General features: G+C 34.3%; 1 protein-coding gene, 1 long non-coding RNA gene and 1 other non-coding gene across 20 annotated transcripts in view; 2 read left to right on the top strand and 1 right to left on the bottom strand.

Annotated features, from left to right (window-relative positions):
- LOC133520049 (protein still life, isoform SIF type 1) overlaps positions 1–22526 on the top strand; it is a 187714-nt gene that overhangs the window by 50181 nt on the left and 115007 nt on the right. For 12 of the 18 annotated variants that reach the window (XM_061854332.1, XM_061854331.1, XM_061854324.1 and 9 more), the window contains 6 exons: positions 12430–12634; positions 12911–12967; positions 13159–13227; positions 15161–15275; positions 16043–16114; positions 17334–17384. In XM_061854332.1, the coding sequence (XP_061710316.1) occupies positions 12430–12634; positions 12911–12967; positions 13159–13227; positions 15161–15275; positions 16043–16114; positions 17334–17384 (569 nt within the window). The remainder of the gene's footprint in view (positions 1–12429; positions 12635–12910; positions 12968–13158; positions 13228–15160; positions 15276–16042; positions 16115–17333; positions 17385–22526) is intronic. The other 6 variants (XM_061854333.1, XM_061854338.1, XM_061854321.1 and 3 more) reach the window with 3 other exon arrangements.
- LOC133520055 (uncharacterized) overlaps positions 1–22526 on the bottom strand; it is a 35134-nt gene that overhangs the window by 8816 nt on the left and 3792 nt on the right. The window contains exon 2 of the long non-coding RNA XR_009799694.1: positions 17980–18048. This is a non-coding gene — a long non-coding RNA (uncharacterized LOC133520055). The remainder of the gene's footprint in view (positions 1–17979; positions 18049–22526) is intronic.
- On the top strand, positions 8755–8827 carry Trnan-auu (transfer RNA asparagine (anticodon AUU)). Its single transcript has one exon. It is a non-coding gene; the product is annotated as a tRNA-Asn (tRNA).

The following is a 22526-nucleotide window of genomic DNA, read 5'->3' as shown; positions in this document are numbered from 1 at the left end:
TGGTTCAGCACACAAATTGTTTGCATCATTCTTGACTGACCGTCAACAAGTAGTGAAAATGTTACTTAGTGGCAAAAAATACGTTTCAGACACTGGTTATGTTGATTTGGGCATTCCTCAGGGGTCAGCAGCCGGTAATACACTGTTTTTATTATTTGTGAATGACCTACCCTCTGCCATCACAAATGGGCTATCTGTGTTATTTGCAGACGACACAACCGTTGTCCTGAGGGCAAAAACACATGCGCAGTTGGCCGAGGGAATACATGAGGCTTGTGACCAATTACAAACATGGTTTTCATCGAATGGCCTACTGTTAAATATAACGAAATCCAATGTGATGATATTCTCGGGTCGCAGCATCACAGTGCCTCCATGTATTAGTAACGGTCCAATGCCACTATGTAATGAAACAAAATTTCTGGGTTTCATGCTTGACTCGAATCTTAACTGGAAGTGCCATGTCGATCTGCTTTGTAACAGGTTGAGTAGTTCTATCTTTGCATTAAAAAAATTACAACCTCTGATATCAAGGAAGTCACTTAAAGCCGTATATTTCTCGCACTTTCACTCCTTGATGTCATACGGTACACTGCTTTGGGGAAATTCCACAGATGCAAAGAGAGTATTAATTCTCCAAAAACGTGCGATCCGTTTACTAGCTGGAGTTAAACCAATGCACCATTGTAAGGAACTTTTTAAAAATAATGGTATAATGACGCATTATTCGTTATACATGTTTCAAGTTCTGATGTTCGTGAGAAAAAACTTCTCTATGTTCAAACGTGTCGAAGTCATGGGCAAACAAATCAGATCGACGGGAAGACTGCGAACAGTGCCGCGTCGCATGGCACTTTCATGTAAGAATCCGCGAGTAATAGGCCCAACTTATTACGAACGTCTACCCGCCGAATTAAGAACTGAAATATCTGACGAAGCATTTGAACGTCAATTGAGGAATTTTTTATTGGAAAACCCATTATATTCAGTGAATGAATACATGGAATTAAAATTATAATAACTGTTTAACATTATAGTTTATGTAAAATTGATTTAAGATGACATTTGTTCTAGAATATTATTATTACTGCTCTTAGTTTTAATGACGATCATTATGTGATATCTACTAAATATTTAGTTTGACATGTATTCCATTATTTATTTTTAGTTTTCCTGTTTCTTTTGTTTCGTAGTTTTTAATTTGACGGTAATTTCGAATTTGTTTTTTTTTTTTTTTTTTTTTGATAATTATTATTGACGTTTTATAATTATATGTTTGCATGCCAAATCATTGACGATCATAATGTAAATTCATATAGATTAACATAAGAATAATTTATACTGTAATTTATCATTATGAAAATAAATAAAATCTAAAAATCATGGGCATTGTGAATGTCATCTCGTTTTGTGTGGTAGGGCACAGCACAGCGGATGTTATCCCAGATCTAGAGCAGAGCCTAACTGGGGAAGTACCTCCATGCACCTTACAGAAAACCGCAGCCAAATAACACTAGACTCTACTTATAGTGTTGTGTTCCTGTTCCTGCCGGTGAGCAAGGTTGCCAGAGCTCAACGAGAGTGCGGAGTGTTAGAACGCGCATGTAACAACTCTGGAGTTGCAGGCTACGAATACTGCTTACCATCAGGCGGACAGTATGCTCGTTTGCCACCGACGTAGTGTAAAAAAAATTCAACAAACTTAACAGAAAAAAAATAACGAGATATGATCGACAATTTTGATGGCGACGTGAGTTTCAAGGGCGTACATTACATAATTTTATACAATGTTTTTTTTTTTACTCCGGTACACCCCGAAATTTAGTAAAATGCTTCAAATGGTGTTAAAAGTATGAAAATCAGTACGATTTATTTTTAGGTCATTATAATCAATTTGACCCGTAGAACAAAAAAAAAAGAGGAGTTAAGTATGACTTCATATTTTTTGTATGAAAAAAAAATCCTCAGAAATCTGTCGTGTTTAGTATCAAATGAAAGAGCTTTTCAAGCCGATTCTTAAAATATATCTCGTCTTTACATTTCAGCTTTTTTTTATTAGAATAAAAATAATTTTCAAAACATGGTGTATTTGGGCTCCTCCAGATACAATACCGTTCGAATTTTTTTGTAAGATATACCTCAAATAATACCTAATATCCTCATATCTAATCCCACGAAAGCAACTTTGAAAATATTTACATTTAATTTCTTTTTTTAATTTTTTATTATTACAAGTGTCGAATTATGCAATACGAGTATGACATTGGGGTAAAATAAGAGTATTGAAACTTGGTTTACATCCTACCTTTGGTAAAGTAAGAAAAAGTTCTGATGGATGGGGGGCTGAACTTGAGTAAGGGGTGGGCGGCGTTAAAGGTGAGTTTTTTCAGTTAATTCTTTCATATAGACATCGCACCACGATGGCAGAGGAGAAACGGGCACTCTAGTTTTACTAAATAATATATGTAAATGAAGCCTTCTCCTTCATTAATTGTATATTTTATCTGTGACACTTGTGTTTGAAATGACGTATAGTTTGACGTGTCAAATATCAAGGGAGTCGTTACATGAAGAATAAACTAAAATATAAAGATATACGTAGAATATTAGCCTTAAATGTTGTTTCTCTTTTCAGGTAAGAGTTATAGTTAAGTTTTTGTCCAATGAAACATGCATTTCATGCATACATTGTACCTTTTTCTTAATAAAAATGTACTCTCTTTTCAGAGCAACACAAATTGGTTTTTTATTTCGCCGTGTCTCAACGGACACAATAAGATATTATAAAACAACATTTCTACGGCTATTGAACAACCATGGAAAAACTTAAGTTTGAATTTGTTGTGAAAGCGGGTGAAGATCCGAAAACAAATGTATGCTGCATGACGTCGATTACGAATGCCGACAAGAATATTTTTTTGATTCCTGAGAAGTTGCAACCAGTAAGATTGCACGAGATGATTATTAAAACTCCAGCATACGAAAAGGTAAAACTTACGTTAAAAAAAAGACATGATAAGAGACAAGTATGGATATCGATGACACCAGAACAACTCAAGGTTTATATGGATGAAGACGGAAATATGCAGTTTCAAGGATATTTGTTAGAAGAGATTACAGTTGGACCTCAACTACAAGCGTCAGCTGCGGGTATTTCAGAAGAGGCCCTGGCAAAGATTTTGGAAAATTTTGCTGATAAAAAGAGGGATATATTCCAGCATCAGAACGTAAAGAAGCAGACCGAGAGAATGTTTTTAGATAAATTTACCAATAAAACGACTAATGCAAGTCAATGGCTAACTACTTTTGAGACTGAGTGCCGTCGTGTAGGAATAGAAGAGGATATACCGAAGATTGAGGCGCTGAGGTTGTTTTTGGAAGATTCCTGTTTGGACTGGTACAGGTCAATGATAATTAAATTTACAGTGGACTCAGAGTGGTCGCAATGGAAGAAAATGTTTTGTGAAACTTATGCGGGCAAAGGTTGGTCGCCGGTCAGGTATGCAATGTTTTTTAGATATAGACAGGGATCTTTACTTGAATATGCCATAAAAAAAGAAAGGCTTTTGCTAGAGATAAATAAAAGGATGGATAAGTCTACGTTGATAGATCTTATTGCTATTGGCTTACCAATATTTGTGGCTGATAGGTTAGACAGGGAAGATCTAAAGGAAACCGAGGATTTATTTAATAGTCTCAGAGGTTTAGAGCACTTGGTGAGCAAGAAGATTTGGGAAAAAAAGTCTGTGGGTTTAGAAAATAAGACTAAAGAGAAGAATGGAAAGGACTATCATCCATGCAGAATTTGTGAAAAAGAAAATAAAGGAAACCGGTGTCATCCCGAATCCTTATGTTGGTTTAAAAATAAAAATAATGACGGACCAAAACGGGAGCAAATAAGAAGCGTTAATCATTCAGAGTTAGAGGTAGAATTAAATGAAATAGATCCAAAAAACTAGTGTTTCCGCCATTAATTAAGACTAAGCTATTGTTAAATAATACTTTACAACTTCAAGGAGTTTACGATTCAGGGTCTAATGTATCTTTGTTTAATTCGAAGTTGTTACGTATTAAAAATAACACTATTAGCAATAAGGGTGTAACTGCTAACTTGAAAACAATTAATGGCGCTAAAAAACCTATAGGAATGGTGACTTTAAGGATAAAGATTTTTGATATGGAACATGATGTTAATGTGTTTGTAATAGATGAGGAAAATTTTGACTATGATTTCTTGATTGGGTTAGATTGCATAGGGAAATTTCACCTCACTCAACATGACACTTTGGAAATTACACAAAATACACTGATGTTAGGAAAAGAAAATAATGAGAAAACAAGAAATTCCGGAAATGCTATAATGTATCCCTGTGTATCGAGTCCCGAGATAGGAAAAAAAAAACAAATATGAGCTTAGAACATAAAAATGTATGTTTAGTAAAAGAAACTCAAAATGAAACAAAAAATAGATATGAAATAAACTTTAATGAACACATAGAGCTTGAAAACTTTGTTGTTGCAGTGAATCATCTGACTTTGCTGCAACAATCTGAAATAGATGAACTGATTAGCAAATATACAGCACTTTTCGCAAAAGATAAGTTTGATATAGGTACAGTGAAAGATTATGAGGCACACATTGACTTACAAATAGATAAATATTGTAGTAAAAGGCCTTATAGGTGCACAATTGAAGATAGGAAGGAAATAGAACAACAGGTATCACAGCTATTACAAAAAAAAATTAATTGAGGAGTCCTATAGTCCTTTTGCCGCTCCAGTAACATTAGCTTACAAGAAAGAAGATGGGAGAAAAACAAGGTTGTGTATAGATTTTCGAGACCTAAACAAAATTGTAGTTCCTCAATCACAACCGTTTCCACTAATTGAGGACTTAATGATTAAAACAGGGAAGTGTAAATTTTTCTCAACACTCGACATAAACTCAGCATTTTGGTCAATCCCTATGAAGGTTGAGGATAGGAAAAAAACTGCTTTTATTACGCAAGAAGGGCACTATCAATGGATCTGTCTCCCTTTCGATTTAAAGACCTCACCTGCCATTTTTCAGAGAATACTGAGCAGTATTATAAGGAAACATGAGTTGTCGGATTTCGCGGTAAATTACATTGACGATATTTTAATATTTTCAGAAACATTTGCAGACCATATAAAACACTTATCTTTCCTGTTGGAGGCAATATCCAAGGAAGGGTTTAGATTGAAATTCTCAAAATGTAACTTCGCACAAAATTCGGTAAAATATTTAGGCCATGTGATACAAAATAATACTATATCTCCGCTGAAAGAGAATTTAATTGCCATTAAAGATTTCCCAACACCAAAAACACAAAAAAATGTTCGTCAGTTTTTGGGTAAGATAAACTTTTACGGGAAATACATTCCAAATATATTGATTATATTAGATCCTTTACATAATTTATTAGGAAAAGGACATACATTCATATGGTCAGGAAAATGCCAACAATCCTTTGAGACCATAAAAAACTACTGTGTTCAAAACCAATTTTAGCAATCTTTGATCCGGATCTGCCAATACACATTTACACGGATGCATCAATCCAAGGCATAGGCGCGATCTTGAAACAACCGCAGGATAATGCAGAAGAGAAACCATGCGCATATTTTTCAAGAAAATTAAATGACACTCAGAAAAAGAAAAAAGCTATATACCTTGAATGTTTAGCGATAAAGGAAGCAGTAAAATACTGGCAACATTGGCTTATGGGGAAAAAGTTCACAGTTTTCTCTGACCATAAACCTCTTGAAAGGATGAATATTAAAGCTAAGCCGGATGAAGAATTAGGAGACCTGACATATTACCTGTCACAATTTAATTTTGAAGTAGTTTATTCTCCGGGAAAATACAACTTAGAGGCAGATTGTTTGAGCAGGAACCCGGTATTAGAGCCAGGCGAAAATCAACATGAAATTTTAAAAATCGTTAATTTTATCAAACTAGAAGACATAATAAATGACCAAGATAATAATGAAGATATAAGACAAAATAGAAACAAACTGAAGCTAAAAGATCATGTATACTATAATAATATTTAAAAAAAAGATAAGATAATGAGGATTTTTGTAAGAGGATTATTGAAAACACACATAATTATTACTGTCACATAGGCATAAAACAAATGGAAAGCAAGATCAAACCTTTTTATGTAGCAAAAAAATTATCTAGGCATATCAGAGAGTTTTGTGACAACTGTAAAATTTGCATAAAAAATAAATCTAGAGGCAAATATAAATTTGGATTAATGTCACATTTAGGTCCTGCTACATACCCATTTGAAATAGTGTCTATAGATACTATTGGTGGATTTGGTGGCTCACGCTCCACAAAAACATATTTGCATTTACTTGTAGATCATTTTACAAGACATGCCTTTATCTTGACATCAAAAACACAGAATGCTAGTGATTTTATAAAGCTTGTTCAAAAAGTTCCTCAGGGCAGTAAAATTGGTATGATTCTGTCTGATCAGTACTCGGGTATAAACTCAAGAGAATTTAAACTCTTTTTAGAACATGTAGGTATACCCATTATATTTACTGCAGTAAATGCTCCATTTTCTAACGGATTAAACGAGAGATTAAACCAAACCCTGGTCAATAAAATCAGGTGTAAAATTAATGAAAGAAAGGATAAGTTGGCATGGACAACCATTGCTCACGAATGTACCCAACGGTATAATGAAATCGAACATACAGTGACAGGATTTTCTCCAAAATATTTGCTGGAAGGACAAAGTGTAGATATTCTTCCGGTAGAATTGAAGCAAGGAGGAACGTGGAAGAATTTAGTAGAAGATAGAAAAATTGCGTTAGAAAATACTATAAAATCACATAATTACAATAAACAACAATATGATAAGAACAGAAAAATGTGTGTGCTCAAAATAGGAGACTTGGTATACGTTGAAAACGGAAATCGCTTAAATAGAAAGAAACTGGATGAAGTAAAATTTGGTCCGTATAAAATCATAGAAATAATATCTAACTCGATTTATAAGGTAAACACGGGACACAGGAAATTGGAGTCAAACTTTTTCCACATAACTAAACTTGTTCCAATATCAAAATAATTTTAAGTACCTAGGTAGTATAGAATATGTATAAATATCATGATATGATATTTCTGAGTGGGAGGGGGAGATGTAAATGAAGCCTTCTCCTTCATTAATTGTATATTTTATCTGTGACACTTGTGTTTGAACTGACGTATAGTTTGACGTGTCAAATATCAAGGGAGTCGTTGAATAAATAACGTTACATATGAAGAATAAACTAAAATATAAAGATATACGTGGAATATTAGCCTTAAATATTGTTTCTCTTTTCAGGTAAGAGTTATAGTTAAGTTTTTGTCCAATGAAACATGCATTTCATGCATACATTGTACCTTTTTCTTAATAAAAATGTACTCTCTTTTCAGAGCAACACAAATTGGTTTTTTATTTCGCCGTGTCTCAACGGACACAATAAGATATTATATATATATTAATATTTAAATGATATATTGATAGATCACACTTTGTAATAATAAAAAAATAAAAAAAAAATAAACGTAAATATTTTCAAAATTGCTTTCTTATGGTTAGATATCAGGATATTTGATATAATTTGAGGTATAAATTATCAAGAAGCAGAAACGTCACTAGGGTCCCTTAGACCCATATGGTGGAAAATTTGCTGCCTATGGGTCAGGTCTTGGTGGCTCCGATGGCAGAGCGCTGGAGTGTCGATCCTGAGGCTGGGAGTTCAAGTCTCACCCAACACAGTAATTTTTCCACTTTTAAATTTATTCTAGGCTTAATAGCATCGTTCGTAGACGTTTCTGCTTCTTAAAAAATATTTAGTATGGGTAGCACATCCCTCACAAAATCGAGTTTTTCACATTGCAAATAAAAACGCCGATCTTTTTATTTCAAGCGAAGAGGGATTCTAATGGCGGCTCTACATCCATAATTATTCTTTCAGACAACTGGCGGCCAATCAAACCCTTTGTGTGGGATGCTCTATGCCCCTTATTTAAACTAGCGATCCGGCAGAGCATTGTTCGTTGTTCATGTGTGTGTGTGTGTTAGCATATTCATGTATCTAAATCTTGTTAAAACAAAGCCGTGCTTCAGATGCAAAATAATAGAGATGAATATGATTATGCTAACTTCGTTAAGCCCCAGGAGAATGTTTTTCTAAAGCGTTATCTTTATTTTAGCACTACTAGTAAATGTAACTAAAAGAGTTCATAACCTAATTATTTCTCACATGGGATTTCATAACAACAACTGTTTACTCACCAAACAAAACTAACTCATAATTAATTGTAGCATCACGGAATGAAACTAACTTATATAATTAACTTAGATAACGCTTATAGGCAGGTACACATAGCGCACGTGCGTTAGATTTCGTCCAATTATAGGAGTTGCCAACTTTGAAAGGCGAAAAAATATATTTTAAAGTAAACTTACATAAATGTATTGTATTTGTTTATATTTTTAAAAATGTATGCCAATTTTTAAATTTATTCTAAGCTTAATAGCATCGTCCGCAAACGTTTCTGCTTGTTAAAAATTAATTTAGTATGGGTAGCACATCGTTACTGGTGAATATCCAATATGACTTGGATCTCCGGTAGGCGTTTAAGAAGTGTAACGTTTTACGGTGGATGTCGCTAGGGTTCCCTAAACCCATATGATGGAAAATTTGCTGCCTGTGGGTGAAGTCTTGGTAGCTCAGATGGCAGAGCGCTGGAGTATTGATCCAGAGGCCGTGAATTCAAGTCTCACCCAAGACAGTAATTTTTCAACTTTTAAATTTATTCTAAGCTCAATTTGAATTTTATTTTCCAAAAAAAATGTACGGTATCGTATCTGAAGAAGCCTAATTTAGAGAAAGATAATTTTAATTCTAATAAAAAAATACTCAAATGTATTGATGTGAAATATTTTTAGATTCGGCTTTCATACGTATAAGCCGTTTCGTTTAATACCACGATACGTTTCTGAATAATCATTTTTTTCCATAGAAAAAAAGATAATGTCATAACTCCTCTCAATTTTTTATTTATTTTTGGTTCTACAGGTCAAATTGCCTAAAGATCAATTGTACCGATTTTCATGCTTTTAATAATAAATATGCATCGTTTTATGGCGTATCGCTAGCACTAATTTTTTGTACGTTAAACGTTAGTAAAAAAAGTGGATTAAATCTGTATACTATAATAGCTACAACATGCATAGTTTTTATAATATCAATGGAGGATTTAGGAAAGAAGCCATTACTTTGAATTGAATGTACCGCTGACAGATATGGAGTTCAGTTTGCACTAAAAATTATGCATTCGGAGGTAAAATTGATATTGCGGTATTTACTTAGTTTCCTCAGTCTTGGTTTCAACATCCCATGGATATAATTAGAAAATAGTGATGTTATTTTATAGATCTTACGTAATTAGTAAATAATAAAATGCGTGAAATATTAAAAAGCTGTTAAAAAAGAATGTGGGATTTTTCACAGATTTTTTACGTTTACTCTTGTTTGAGGCTACTGTGTGCGAAAATTAATGTACAAAACGAAAGCGAAGTAACTCGCATAGTAAGATACAGAACAATAGTGTCCAAATGCGAAGGCCGCAGGCCGATCTATGCGTAGGGACGAAAGCTTAATAGATTAAGCGCAATATCCTCAAGTATTTTAATATCGAAGGCTGAAGAGAGCTGCGTGAATGAAGTGCTCAAACACAGAAAAATAGTAAAAGTACAATTGAAGCTATGTGTCAGATACCGCCTAGTCATATTTTTTTTGTTCAGTCTGAACGGTCGTTTACTTTTGAACCTAAAGGCATGCCTCTCTTGGACGCTTATGGCCTTCGGCCCTACGCAGCACACGACCTTCGTAATTAAGATTGGACCATAATTTTGTGTTTGAGCACTAATATTCCGCAGCTTGGCCTTCGGTCTCGCGCATATTAGGCGTGTCTTTCCTGGACGCTTCAGGCCTTTGGCCTTCGCATTTAAGATACTGAAGAATTTTCAGGAAGCATGCACAGGTCGGAAGCTCCGAGCCTTCGGCTCTACACGGAGCTCGGCCTTCGGTCATCGAATTGAGACACTTGTACTATTGTTCTTTCTCTGAGCACAAACCTCCTGCAGCTTGACCTTCAGACTCAGATTTAAATATACTTTATTCATGTACTAGGCCTATCAGAAACACTTATGGCACTTACGGCCACGGCCGCGATTAGGCACGCCTCTTTGGGACGTTTCGAGCCTTCGGGTCAACGCGGATATCGGCCTTTGCAATAGCTGTCTACACCAATTTTCACGTAAACCATTGCGGCTGTGTTCCTAAAACAGCTTAACGGGATTTTTTTTTCTTAAATCCGACTCACGCTTGATTATAGATTTTTAATAGACTTTCCTGTCATCTTTAGGTAAAGAACTAATTTGTATATTATTTCAAAATTCAAGACCCAGTACTTTCGGAAATAAAGGGAGGAATTGTTACGTTTTGCCTATTTTCTTGAATAACATCTAAACCATTCGTTCCAAAATTATAAAAAATATATATTTGAGATTCTTACAATTAGGCCTTTCGTTTGATAAAGTTTGCAATTTTTTTTTACTTTTCTCATTAAATTTACCTGCCAAAAGTGGTCCCTTAGTTTATAATTTTATTGTTAACATTCCATGTGTAACCCACAGGGGGTTACATACTTACATATATGTACCAAATTTCAACTTAATTGGTCAAGTAGTTTCGGAGCAAACAGACTGTGACAGGCGGACAGACGGACAGACGAGTGATCCTATAAGGATTCCGTTTAATCTTTTTAAGGTACGGAACCCTAAAAACGAACCAACCGTCTTCTTCTTTAGGTTTTTTAAGTCGAGTCATATCGAAATTTACCATTAATTCGCCATTCTACACCTAAACATTTTTAAGAAACTGTACGCAGTGTATTGGGTCTCTAACATAACAAGAAGTCTTACTCGTTAGGGGCTAATAAACACAAGACAGCTATCATGAAGCTTCATGAACGAGTAACCTAATATTCCAGTAAGACTGTAACTTTCATTCAGGCTTAGTTCGTCGTGTGCTCTGGGAAAGATAATAAAATTGCGAATTTTCCACACTGAAAAATGTTGGAGAATTTTAATATTTTTGTGTAGAGCTTGAAATTTTCCACCTCAAAAATTTAAATCCCTTTATTTTTACTGAGTTTGATGGCAACATTGCCGAGTTTTGAGGAACATTAGCTTTGTATGCTGGGAACAATATGCCATTAATCATTTTAGCCTCCTGTCGCCCACTGCTGAGCATAGGCCTCTCTTCGTATACGCCACTTATCTCGGTCCTGGGCTATACTACCTGCTACTGGGCTGGGCTGGGCTACTGTCATCCTTCTGGATGTCCCGCGATTTTTTTTTAAATAATGCAGCAGAACAAATTTGAATGTAGGTATTTTTAGGGTTCCGTAGCCAAATGGCAAACAAGTCAATTATGTCACAGCCACTTTTTTCCGAAACTATGCTGTTAAAACTTGGTAAGTAGATGTATTCTGTGAACCGCATTAAGATTTTCACACAAATATAAAATAAAAAAACAATAAATTTTGGGGTTCCCCATACTTAGAACTGAAACTCAACATTTTTTTTCTTCATCAAACCCATACGTGTGGGGTGGATAGGTCTTCAAAAATGATATTGAAGTTTCTAATATAATTTTTTTCTAAACTGACCAGTTTGCGCGAGAGACACTTCCAAAGTGGTAAAATGTGTCCCCCCCCCCTGTAACTTCTAAAATAACAGAATGATAAAATAAAATAAAATATATGATGTACATTACCATGCAAACTTCCACCGAAAAATGGTTTGAACGAGATCTAGTAAGCAGTTTTTTTTAATAAGTCATAAATTGTATGGAACCCTTCATGGGCGAGTCCGACTCGCACTTGGCCGCTTTTTTGTGTATATAACGTTCCAATTCCAACACGGAAGTTAACTTAAAACATTCATTAATCTGTTGGAACCAGTACTAAACGATATTCAATTATATGTATATTCTTAACGTTGATCAAGGATGTGCGTCACGTATCGGTTAAAAAGAGTAGTGCTGGATCTCACATGCTAAAATTCATTGTTTTATTATTATTATGGAATAATACTGATAATCACATAACTAAGTGAAAGTTAAACTGACTCTACAGTCAAACTAAATGTAGTATGGTCGAGCTTTGTTAGCCTGTAATTTTTATATTGAATTATAATAAATAAATTAAATAGTAGATTCCTTTCAAACAGACCTAAGTACGACCACAATTATAACCATTATAAAGACCACGATTTATTACAAAATGACACATTTGCCTCAAATATACGTTTTTCCTTACAACAGCAGCAAAAGCCTTGCTTATCCCGGCAAGCATCTCAATCCAGCGCCACGCCCGCCCCCGGGTCGCCCACCTCGCGCCTGCTTCTCGAGTATGAAATGCATCTCCGCAACACGTTGGCTAAAGGCATGGACGCCGAGAGCTACAGTCTTCACACCTTCGAGGCGTTGCTGAGCCAGAGCATGGAGGATCTAGGTGAGTGTTTCCACGGTAAGTGCGATTTTTACTTATCAACAAATAAAAACGATTGTACGATATACACAGATTTAAATATTAAAAATGTCTTGCTAATCCATGGTTTGTTTTATAGCTTCTTAAAATCAATAATTATAGAAATAAGGTTTGGTCACTTTGATAACAAATCGATGTTTTTGAAAATCTGTGCTTTACTCGAAAATAACAATTTGAAGCATACGAGCTAAGTCACATTTAAATTGTATATAGTATTATTAATTATTAACTAATTGATTTAAAAATTCCACATAGAATACAACGACAATATGCCGCCTTCGAATCCGCGAAGCCCCTATCCACCGCGACGTCGTAAGTATTCAGTTTACACTCAAATTTCAAAATAAACAAAATTGTTAAATTTTTTGTTAAAAATGGTTTCTTTTGTAAAAAAAAAGAAAAAAAGCATGATTTAATTTTTCGAAACCATAATTTTGACACTGGCGCAGCCCTTTTTCACACACGAAACAAATGTAAACATATAATTTTTATTTTTTCTTGAGGACCGAACCAAGAATCCGTTCTACACTATTTGAGAAACCTTACGGAGGCAGCCATAAGGGCTAGAGGAGGTGAAGCCATCACTTATTATTATACCTATAATATCATACTAGTAACACCCATAACAATATCGGATCCTGAAGGTTTGCTGTAGCTATCGCCCCTTGACTTGACGTAGCGAACCGATCCATATTATTGTGAGACTTTCTGTATAATATTCTATCACTATAGGAATACAATGTTGTAGTTGCGATTCACTTTTCCATTATCGTATTGTGCATCTGTCACAATGATGATACACGTGGATGACGTAAGAATTGAATTCAGAATTTCCTCCTTTTTATTTCAATACATCTGATTATTATCACATTAGAGGATGTTCCACGAAAAGTATCATGACGCGTTTCAGGCCTTTTTTCCTCAAATCCATGGCCAAGCCATTTACACAAATTCAGTTTGGTTACAATTGGTTTCGTAGTCATTACGTTTTATTTAAATATTTTCTGTAACAATTAGAATTCCGCACAAAAAGGGAGGACATTTCTAAATTTAATTCAACCGTGGCAATAATAACTGCAATCGCTTTATACTTACACTTCGTTATACCTCCCCGACCATAAAATATACTCTTGCAAATAGTGTGTTTTAGTTGATGAGCTGTAGCCCTCGTACCAGTTTAAAAACAAGAAACTAATACCATCTTTTTAAAAGATCGTAACTCACGACAGTCTAAGTAGTAAGTAAGAGTAGTATTGAAAACTCTTATATGAAATAAGTATTGAAGGAAATATATACATAGTAGGTATTTTATTATTTTAGTAAATACTGTATTAGGTATTATTTGTCATATCGTAATTCTAATACAATGTCGAACTTGACGAAGTAAAAATATAAAAAACGCGGGGCATTTTTTCTTTGATCCAATTGATACCTTCGTATTGATTAATATTGGTGATGAATTTGAAATAAGCGAGTAATTGGTTTCTATTTTGGAATTAAATTCAACGAGGACAGAAAATATTATATTTGGAGAAATTTGGCGGAACGTGATCATCTTTGTCATTGTCACCTTCCTGAAGGACGATTTAAAAATGTACGTTAAGTAATTCATTTTATTTCCATTATAAATATAATTTTAACTTTGGCTCTCGACAAAGATGCCTGTAATGGAATGTATTTGGTAAAATGACAGCCCAGGTTATTTTAAACGTCAAACTTCTATGAAATTATGACGTTTACTTTACACTTGCACGGTTTGGGCTATTAAAATCACTGCCAACTTATCTTGGTCTGACTACTTCCATGTCGTAGCGCATTATCTTAAAATTAACTTGCCCACCGAAATTTTTAACCGCCGGCTTTTCTATAGTTATCACATTTGTATTTGTCTATAAGAAATGTCTTCATTCTCTGGGACATGGGCTGCAGCTACCGGTACAAATATAATATACGAAACCATCATATTAAACCCTGATAAAAACTTCGTTATTATTTGTTTTCCTTCTTTTAAGTTTAATTTATTTATATTACGCGATGGCACAACTTATCATTATGTTTTATAATAATAATAAGATATACATGTATATTTCAGTTTTCAATGTGCTTTTCATACGTATTATACTCAATATAACTGTAAACCCGTGTCCGACTATTAGGTAGTTGTATCATTCATGATCATGACATGAAACAAAAATGTGCATTGGATGTGGCTTGTCAAAATTTGCTTGATGTTCTGTAGACATTTGGAAATTGCTTTATATATAATAAAACATTTGAATAAACATCATCATTCTTCAATTAAACAAGAATAATTGTGATATATTAATAAAAAAAAATCAAAATTTGCACGAAGTGGCTGTAAATGATGAATAAATATTGACGTAGGTTCTGATCCTTAACTTGCCTGTGTATAAATTGAAGATAAGTTTGTTCTGTTTGTTTATGGGCATGTTAATTTATGTTTATATGTGAGAACGGTGTTGGGAGCTACTGTGTCTGTGTCAGGTCCGGCGACGCAGTGTTCCGGCGGTGGTAGCCGGTCGTCCACGCTGCCGCTGCCGCACCGCCTGGGCGTTGAGAGACAGCACAGCGCGCGATCTGACCGCGACGGATATTACAGGTGTGTACAGCCTACGAGTAGGTTTTATTTAATTCATATTAAGCAAAAAATATCCAAGAGAAAAGAGCCTATAAATAAAAGTTATTAACCTACTAGTGTTTTGTCATTTTGGCAATGTGACCCTAAAAGATCCATCACGTGCCATCCTGATTTCAGAATAGTGGGTGGAGCTGTCAAATGCACAGATCTTCAATCTATAAGATTGCTTATCAAATATCAAAAGGTCGACGAAAATCGGAATGAATGATTAAATTCAGAAATAATATGTAGAGGTATATTCTACGATATAATTACTCAAGACATCGCCTGAATACAGCTTTTCGTATTATCCAGTCTGCTAACTTACGTTTTGGTATTACATTCAAGTGGCCGTTAGCGGCAATTATCTTTAGGAACAAGATATGAGACCTAAATACAGTTAATATCTTAAGTAACCTTGGCATTTATCTACAAAAAATGCATTACTATTCACTTTCGTTTAACGCTGAAAATACTTTGCTTATAGTCACAATATACTCGTATATACGATATAACTTGAAAAAGCTTTAACATAAAACGAGAAAAAATCAATGACTTGATTTGAAATTATTTCGAATAAGTAGTAAATAAAAGACACTGAAAACATAGAAAGAATTAGATTTAAGTCTAATTTATTCTGACTGGTCTAATCTTTAACAGTTCCCTTTACTTATTTTATTCCACGACCTAATTGAGAATTCTCGGAACAAAAGAAATGCCATAATGAATAATGTATTGTATTGATTTAGCGATCGCAACGAGCTTATGCGGGAGCGGGAGCGAGAGCGGGAGCGGGGCTACTTAAGCGATCACAGTTCAAGGTTTGTTATTTCTATAAAGCTTTCAACCCAGTCCCTTTGTGCTTCTTTGAAGTCACTCTCGAGTATCTCTTACACTGTTGTCAAGACGGTAAACGAGAGGAAATTTTTACATTATACCCTTTTCTGTAATATGATAAACTTTCTTTAGCGAATAGAAATCTTATTATTCTGTTCCGCCAGCGTATTGTAAAGGAAGAATGGAGCTAAGTACGCGTAGATTGTATGTACTGCAGGCACTTACTTTTAATATTATACTAACCCACACAAGGTATAGACGTGCCTACAGATATGCAAGTTGCGGAAAGTTTCCAAAAATTAGGAAAAGTTCTCGGAAATTTCTTGAAAATTTCACAGAAATATAAGAAATTTCCATTTTGTTTCGGAAACTTTCAATCTCCATACAAAAATATAAGTTTCCGGAACTTTCCAATGTGGGAAATTTCGAATTTTGGAATTTTTTTAGCCTCAAATAAGCAAATAAATACTGCAGCAGGAAAGTCAAACCATATAATTCATCGTTACTTCTGTTCTACTAATTTCCTCAAAGGTTAACTGGTGATCCCAGACAGGGATAAGTTCGCCTTTGTTGTATTTAATTTACTTTGTAACTGTGTTTCTCGTGTTTTCATTTATATGTACAATAACTTATATATACATACATACATACAATAATTAAAATAACATAACTAAAGAACCATCTTAAATCAAACATGCAAAAGTGGTTCACTAAATGTAATATTATATGGCTGACATATTAATAAATGGCTTGTTTTTTCCCGAATTTTTGCTTTTAAAGATTGCAAAACGAATAAATATAGGTATTTTAAGAAAAAACGGACAGACAGACGGACATGACGAATCTATAAGGGTTCCGTTTTTTGCCATTTGCCTACGGAACCCTAAAAAAAGTGTTTCCGTGTTTTAACTTAGCATATTTTAATAAAGTCTTATCCAAATTGTATTTAAAGCTAAAGCTGTTCGGGTTATTTTCTTCTCGCCCGTACCGTGCTACCGTAATTCTTCTTTAAGCATTACGTTTGTGAAGTGTATTGAATAATATATTATAGCAAAAGCTGTCTTATACCAAACAAAGCAAACGTGAATCATGTCTACATGCCAGGGTATAATTTACGTATCACCTCTGACTTCTCCATGAACCCAAAGTCTAACGAAACTTGAAATCTTTTAATTAGTTTGTAAAAAGTTTTATTTTTTGCAGAGACCGTATTAGGGACCGAGACCAGGGGTACCTGAGCGACCATCAATCAAGGTAAGTACTAATTAAATTTGTTTTTGCTTTCCAACTTTTACTCCTATGGTTATTTTAAGGAGTTAACGAGAATTACCGATGTTAGGTACTTAGGCTGCCAAACTAAGTATTTCACAGCTACTACTTTTAATACAATATGTTTATGATGTAGTTTTTTTCTACTCATTGACTTTAATGGTTCAATGTGTCATATTAAATCAAGCATAATATTTATCATGTATATATTAGAAAGCAATTCTGCTTGATAACTTTTATGCAGAGGAGCAAAATATTTTTTGTAGGCAACAGCTCAGAACATTTCAATTTGGAAGCATTTTTTCCAATTCTGCAAGTGACTCAACTGGAAACCGTTTAGTTTATTTTACCCGTTTACCGCTCACTCTGCGTGCTTCCGTTTTAGAAGTAAAATCGGATTACTGAGCGGCAGAAAATACAATTTGAGCTACAATTATTGATTTGAATAAATCAACCTGTGTTTAAGTCTTTTGATGTTGTGGAATATTGTTACACAAGTATGGGAACTAAAGGCAGTAAACTATCTTCAAACATTTAGAAAAATACGTCTGCTGAATATTATAATTCTTTAATGACTTACCCCATTATGTTGAAATATTTGAGGAGCTCTAAAATTACATCGTGCTCTAACTCTTCTTCGTTCCTCCGTCTGAAATATTAGATAAAGCCGCAATTACTTAACATTAAATCGGAAACATAACAATAAAAAAAAATAACGTGTTGCACTCCGGGAGTGCCGGCAAAAGTGAAAACTTGAATATTAACGTTGTGCATTTTTGATATTTTGGAATGGTTAGGGAATAATTTTGCACGAATTGCTTTAATTATCAGTATAAAAGTACTATCATTTATGTGGTAAAATACAATATTCATTTCAATTCAATATTCATCCAACTCACGTGTCCGTCTTACGAATTTTCAACCTGACGAATCTGTCGGTCACGTGCCCTGTCGCGAGTTTAACATTATTTTCTCCATTACAAAAAGTGCACAGCGCCGCTAAAGAAGTTTTCACTTCAAAAAAACGGAATACGAGTGATTACATAATGTACCTACAAATCTATCTCCGAGAGTATACAAGTATCCTGTTATAGCACTCGAGATTTAAGAAGAGTCGTATGAAATACATTATAATTTAGTCAGCGCATGGAATTTCACAATGAATATTAAAAAATGTATAAATATAAGAACTATTAACTGAGGGTCAACTGGCAGATAATGCCTTCTGGCATTAAATTCGCCTTTTGCACAATTTTTACTGTGATATAAAGTTTAAATAAATAAATAAACAATTAAACTATAGATTTATTAAAGTCTGTGCTGCCGGAAAAAACACACCTATACGTGGCCTGTCATGTCTTAAACGGGTTTTACGAAGTCTCAAATATTAAAATATACTAACGGCCCGATTCGAAGAATGAGATACGATAACGATAAGTTCTGATTTAGATATCGTTTGTATGATTCGGGCAACCATTGTCACTTTGACGTAAGAACTATCTTAGATAGATCTTATTGGGATCACAGCGGAATCGTAATAAACGTCAATTTTGACATGTCGTTTAGCTATCAATCTTTTAAAGATCTTTCTAAGATCTTAAACGTGTCTTAATCATTCTTCGAATCGGTTCGTAAGCAATTTTAAGGCGCGGCATGCCAAAAATAGACATAAGTCTACTTAATACATTTAAGACACATTTTCTTTCTCATTTAGATTGCCGATCTTTGTATAATATTACGGGTAATCTTTATAAATCACAGCATAATATGTAATAAACCTACAGCAAGTATTCATAAGCTTAATATATTTGTATTAATGATCCTGCGACATAAAGACGTTCTCAAACGCCACCTCGTCGCTTGCGGGATATCGACTGACTGCTGGGAGGGCATTGCATTGCAAAGATCGGAATGGCGTTCTAGTGTTCAAAAGAAAGTAGCTCAATTTGAGCAGCAGCGTCTGGAAGACCTAGATGCTAAGCGTCATATCCGCAAGACGCGACCTAAGCCCTCCTACACATACACCCGCAACTCGACTGGACAACTCCATTGCGCATCGTGTGACCGCATCTTCAAAACAAAGTTTGGTTTTGCGAGCCACATAAGGGCATTTCATAATCCGGACAAGAATTGTTGATGGAGTCGCCATTGCCGGATACGGCAAGGAAGGAGTAGTAGTGTAGTAGTAGTATTAATGATCTAGTAATGATTTTAAACGTCACTTAGACTCCAGTTTATCGTAACAATAGCCACATTTTTTAAATCCATTAGCAATAATTTTTGACGACCGGTTTGGCCTAGTGGGTAGTGACTCTGCCTACGAAGCTGATGGTCCCGGGTTCAAATCCTGGTAAGGGCTTTTATTCGTGTGATGAGCATAGATATTTGTTCCTGAGTCATGGTTGTTTTCTATTTATTTAAGTATTTATAAATATTTATATATTTTATACATATAGTTGTCTAAGTACCCTCAACACAAGCCTCATTGAGCTTACTGTGGGACTTAGTTAATTTGTGTAATAATGTCCTATAATATTTATTTATTATTATTATTTATAATGCACTTAATTGAAAATTCAATCCATTAGCGCCCATTGGGTACACCAGCCCGCGTAGCCAATATATATGCCAATCGTTAACGCTCGGTAGCGAACGAAACGCAACTGTCACTCGGCCCGATTCGAAGAATGCAATACGAAAACGATAATTTCTGGTTTAGATAAGTTCTCATTTAGATATCGTTTATATGTCGTATAATTGACAGAAGTAGCTCGCTTAGGGCAACCATTGTCACCTTGACGTTAGAAATATCGTAGATAGATCTTATTGGGTGATCTCAGTGGAATCGAAATAAACGTCAATTTTGACATGTCGTTTCATTTACGATCTTTCAAAGATCTTTCCAAGATCTAAAACGTGTCTTAATCATTCTTCGAATCGGGCTGACTGTCGCACTAATATGGAGGAGTGATAGAGATAGCTATGCTACGCTACGGAGCTTTACCGATTGTCATGTTGCTTATGCGGGCTGGGTTACGGCGTTTGATTCAATTATCTACTTTAACTCTGCCTAACAGCATTAGAAAATTGGGGGGTTCCCAAAAGTGGCAGTGTAGGTGCTAATGGGTTAATATAATTTTTAGAATAGATAAACTTTTAAAGCTATTTAATATTTAAGGAGCTGTCTGCAAAAATGACAGGGGCAGGGGCGACACGATTCTGCTTTTAAATTTGCAATAAACTGTCATTCCGATTAATTATTAGGAAAGAGGTAATAGCAGACTTTAAAATTATATTCAATTAAATATTTATGTCTCGATTGATATTATATTTAATGTTTATATAAATTTACATACTGCACTGAAGTGCTATAGAGAAATATCATAATCAAGAATCTAATTCCGGAGAAATCAATTTAAGAGATTGTTGTCTAACTTGATATTATACAGCGTGTATTTTAATACAACCGAAAATTGAAACGTGGCGTAGGTTTAAGTAATATTATATGAGTCAATTTTAATTTTAAAAGATTTTTTTTTTTACAATACCTAAGGTGGATGAGATTTCTGTAATATGACGAAGCCTGCGCTGTGGATCGATAGTATTTATGCCATTGCCTAAAAATTAGGCTTAGCTTACGGAGCGCAATTAATTTAGGATTTTTTTTGCGCGGCTATATAATGCATAGGGACATTACATTGTATACCTGTCAAACGCTTCGCTTAAAGACAAATGAAGTATGCGAAAGGGAAGCCATGACAATGACGTATATGAACATCCTATGAGTGCGAAAGAGGTAGACTACATATGAGAAAACGTGACCATTTTTGAGTCGGCCGCAGTCGGCCTCGAGCATTTTGCCGTATTTTTTAACGTAAAAAACATAAATGAATCAAGAAGAAAACTATTAATAAAGTAATGTAGTGAAGATGGTGTCGTGTTGTGTACCGGATTGTAGTTTCACAAGGCCAAATAACCCAGGCAAATACTCATTTCACAGGTAATTATGATATTCCGAGCGAAGTTTTCGTAACGATATTTTGTCATATTAACAGCATAAAAAGTGTAAAAAGCCGGTTTATACAGTTCATTATAAGTTTTCTTTCAGTTGTGTGCTAATATTTCATCATATTAGTCAATAATTTAGAATATTTTGTGTAAAAACCTAAGCTGTTACTTTACGCTAGGGCTTGACAAAATGTTCATGACTGTATCGATAACTCGTCGATATATTAATAGGTATGTAATTATTTATTCACAAGACGTCATTAAGATTTATTAACCTTTATAACAGACTTAAAATATTAACGATGGTTATAATACCTTTTTTGAAGGTGCACATGTTTAGCGGTAAATTTAAACTTCACTTTCCAACACACTTTAGACACTTTTCCACGGCTTTGCCGCAAACACATGACAGCGTATACACACTCAACCCAACTTGTCAGTAGAAAGAGGCACTAAATTCAAATTAAAAAAGAAAATTAAATTAAAGGTACCATAAGCGTTAATAGGGTCTAATAGTAGTAATAATACTCGTATAACATTTGTTTTATAAGAACAAACACATTTGAAAAAGTAGTCGATAAAGCAGTCAATCATCGATAGATTATTAATATGTTCAGGAAATTAAGGATTTTTTGTATAATGTATATTATACATTTTCAAATCAAAGTTAATTCATTATAACCTTACCCGCCCATATAATATTTGGTCGTATTAAAAAAAACCTGTATATATATATATGGTACTGTGTAACCGATTAAAGCCGCAGGGTGCTTACACACACACAATCGGAAATCGGGAAGTGGGTCAAATTTAGCTTCCAAGATTTGACCCACAATAACTAACTAACAAACTTACATACTAACAAGACAAGTTAAATAAAAGCTTTTAAAAACTTTATACCAAATTGTTATCCTTGTCAAAAAAAGATACAGTATAAAGTAATATAAGTAGTAGTTTATTTTACATTTAGTTGTGTACGATATATGATTTTATTTAACCAGGAAAGTCAATATTTGCGTTTATTGTATTTATACAATACATAAACCACCTCTTCAACATCGAGCTTGCCCCTGTTAATTGTGTTTGCATTTAATTTATTACTTTAATGCTATTTACATT

Source organism: Cydia pomonella, chromosome 7 (assembly GCF_033807575.1).
Source record: "Cydia pomonella isolate Wapato2018A chromosome 7, ilCydPomo1, whole genome shotgun sequence".
In the NCBI taxonomy this organism is placed as follows: Eukaryota; Metazoa; Arthropoda; class Insecta; order Lepidoptera; family Tortricidae; genus Cydia; species Cydia pomonella.
Note: the sequence above shows the minus strand (reverse complement) of the source record. Positions and strands in the feature narration are given on the sequence as shown.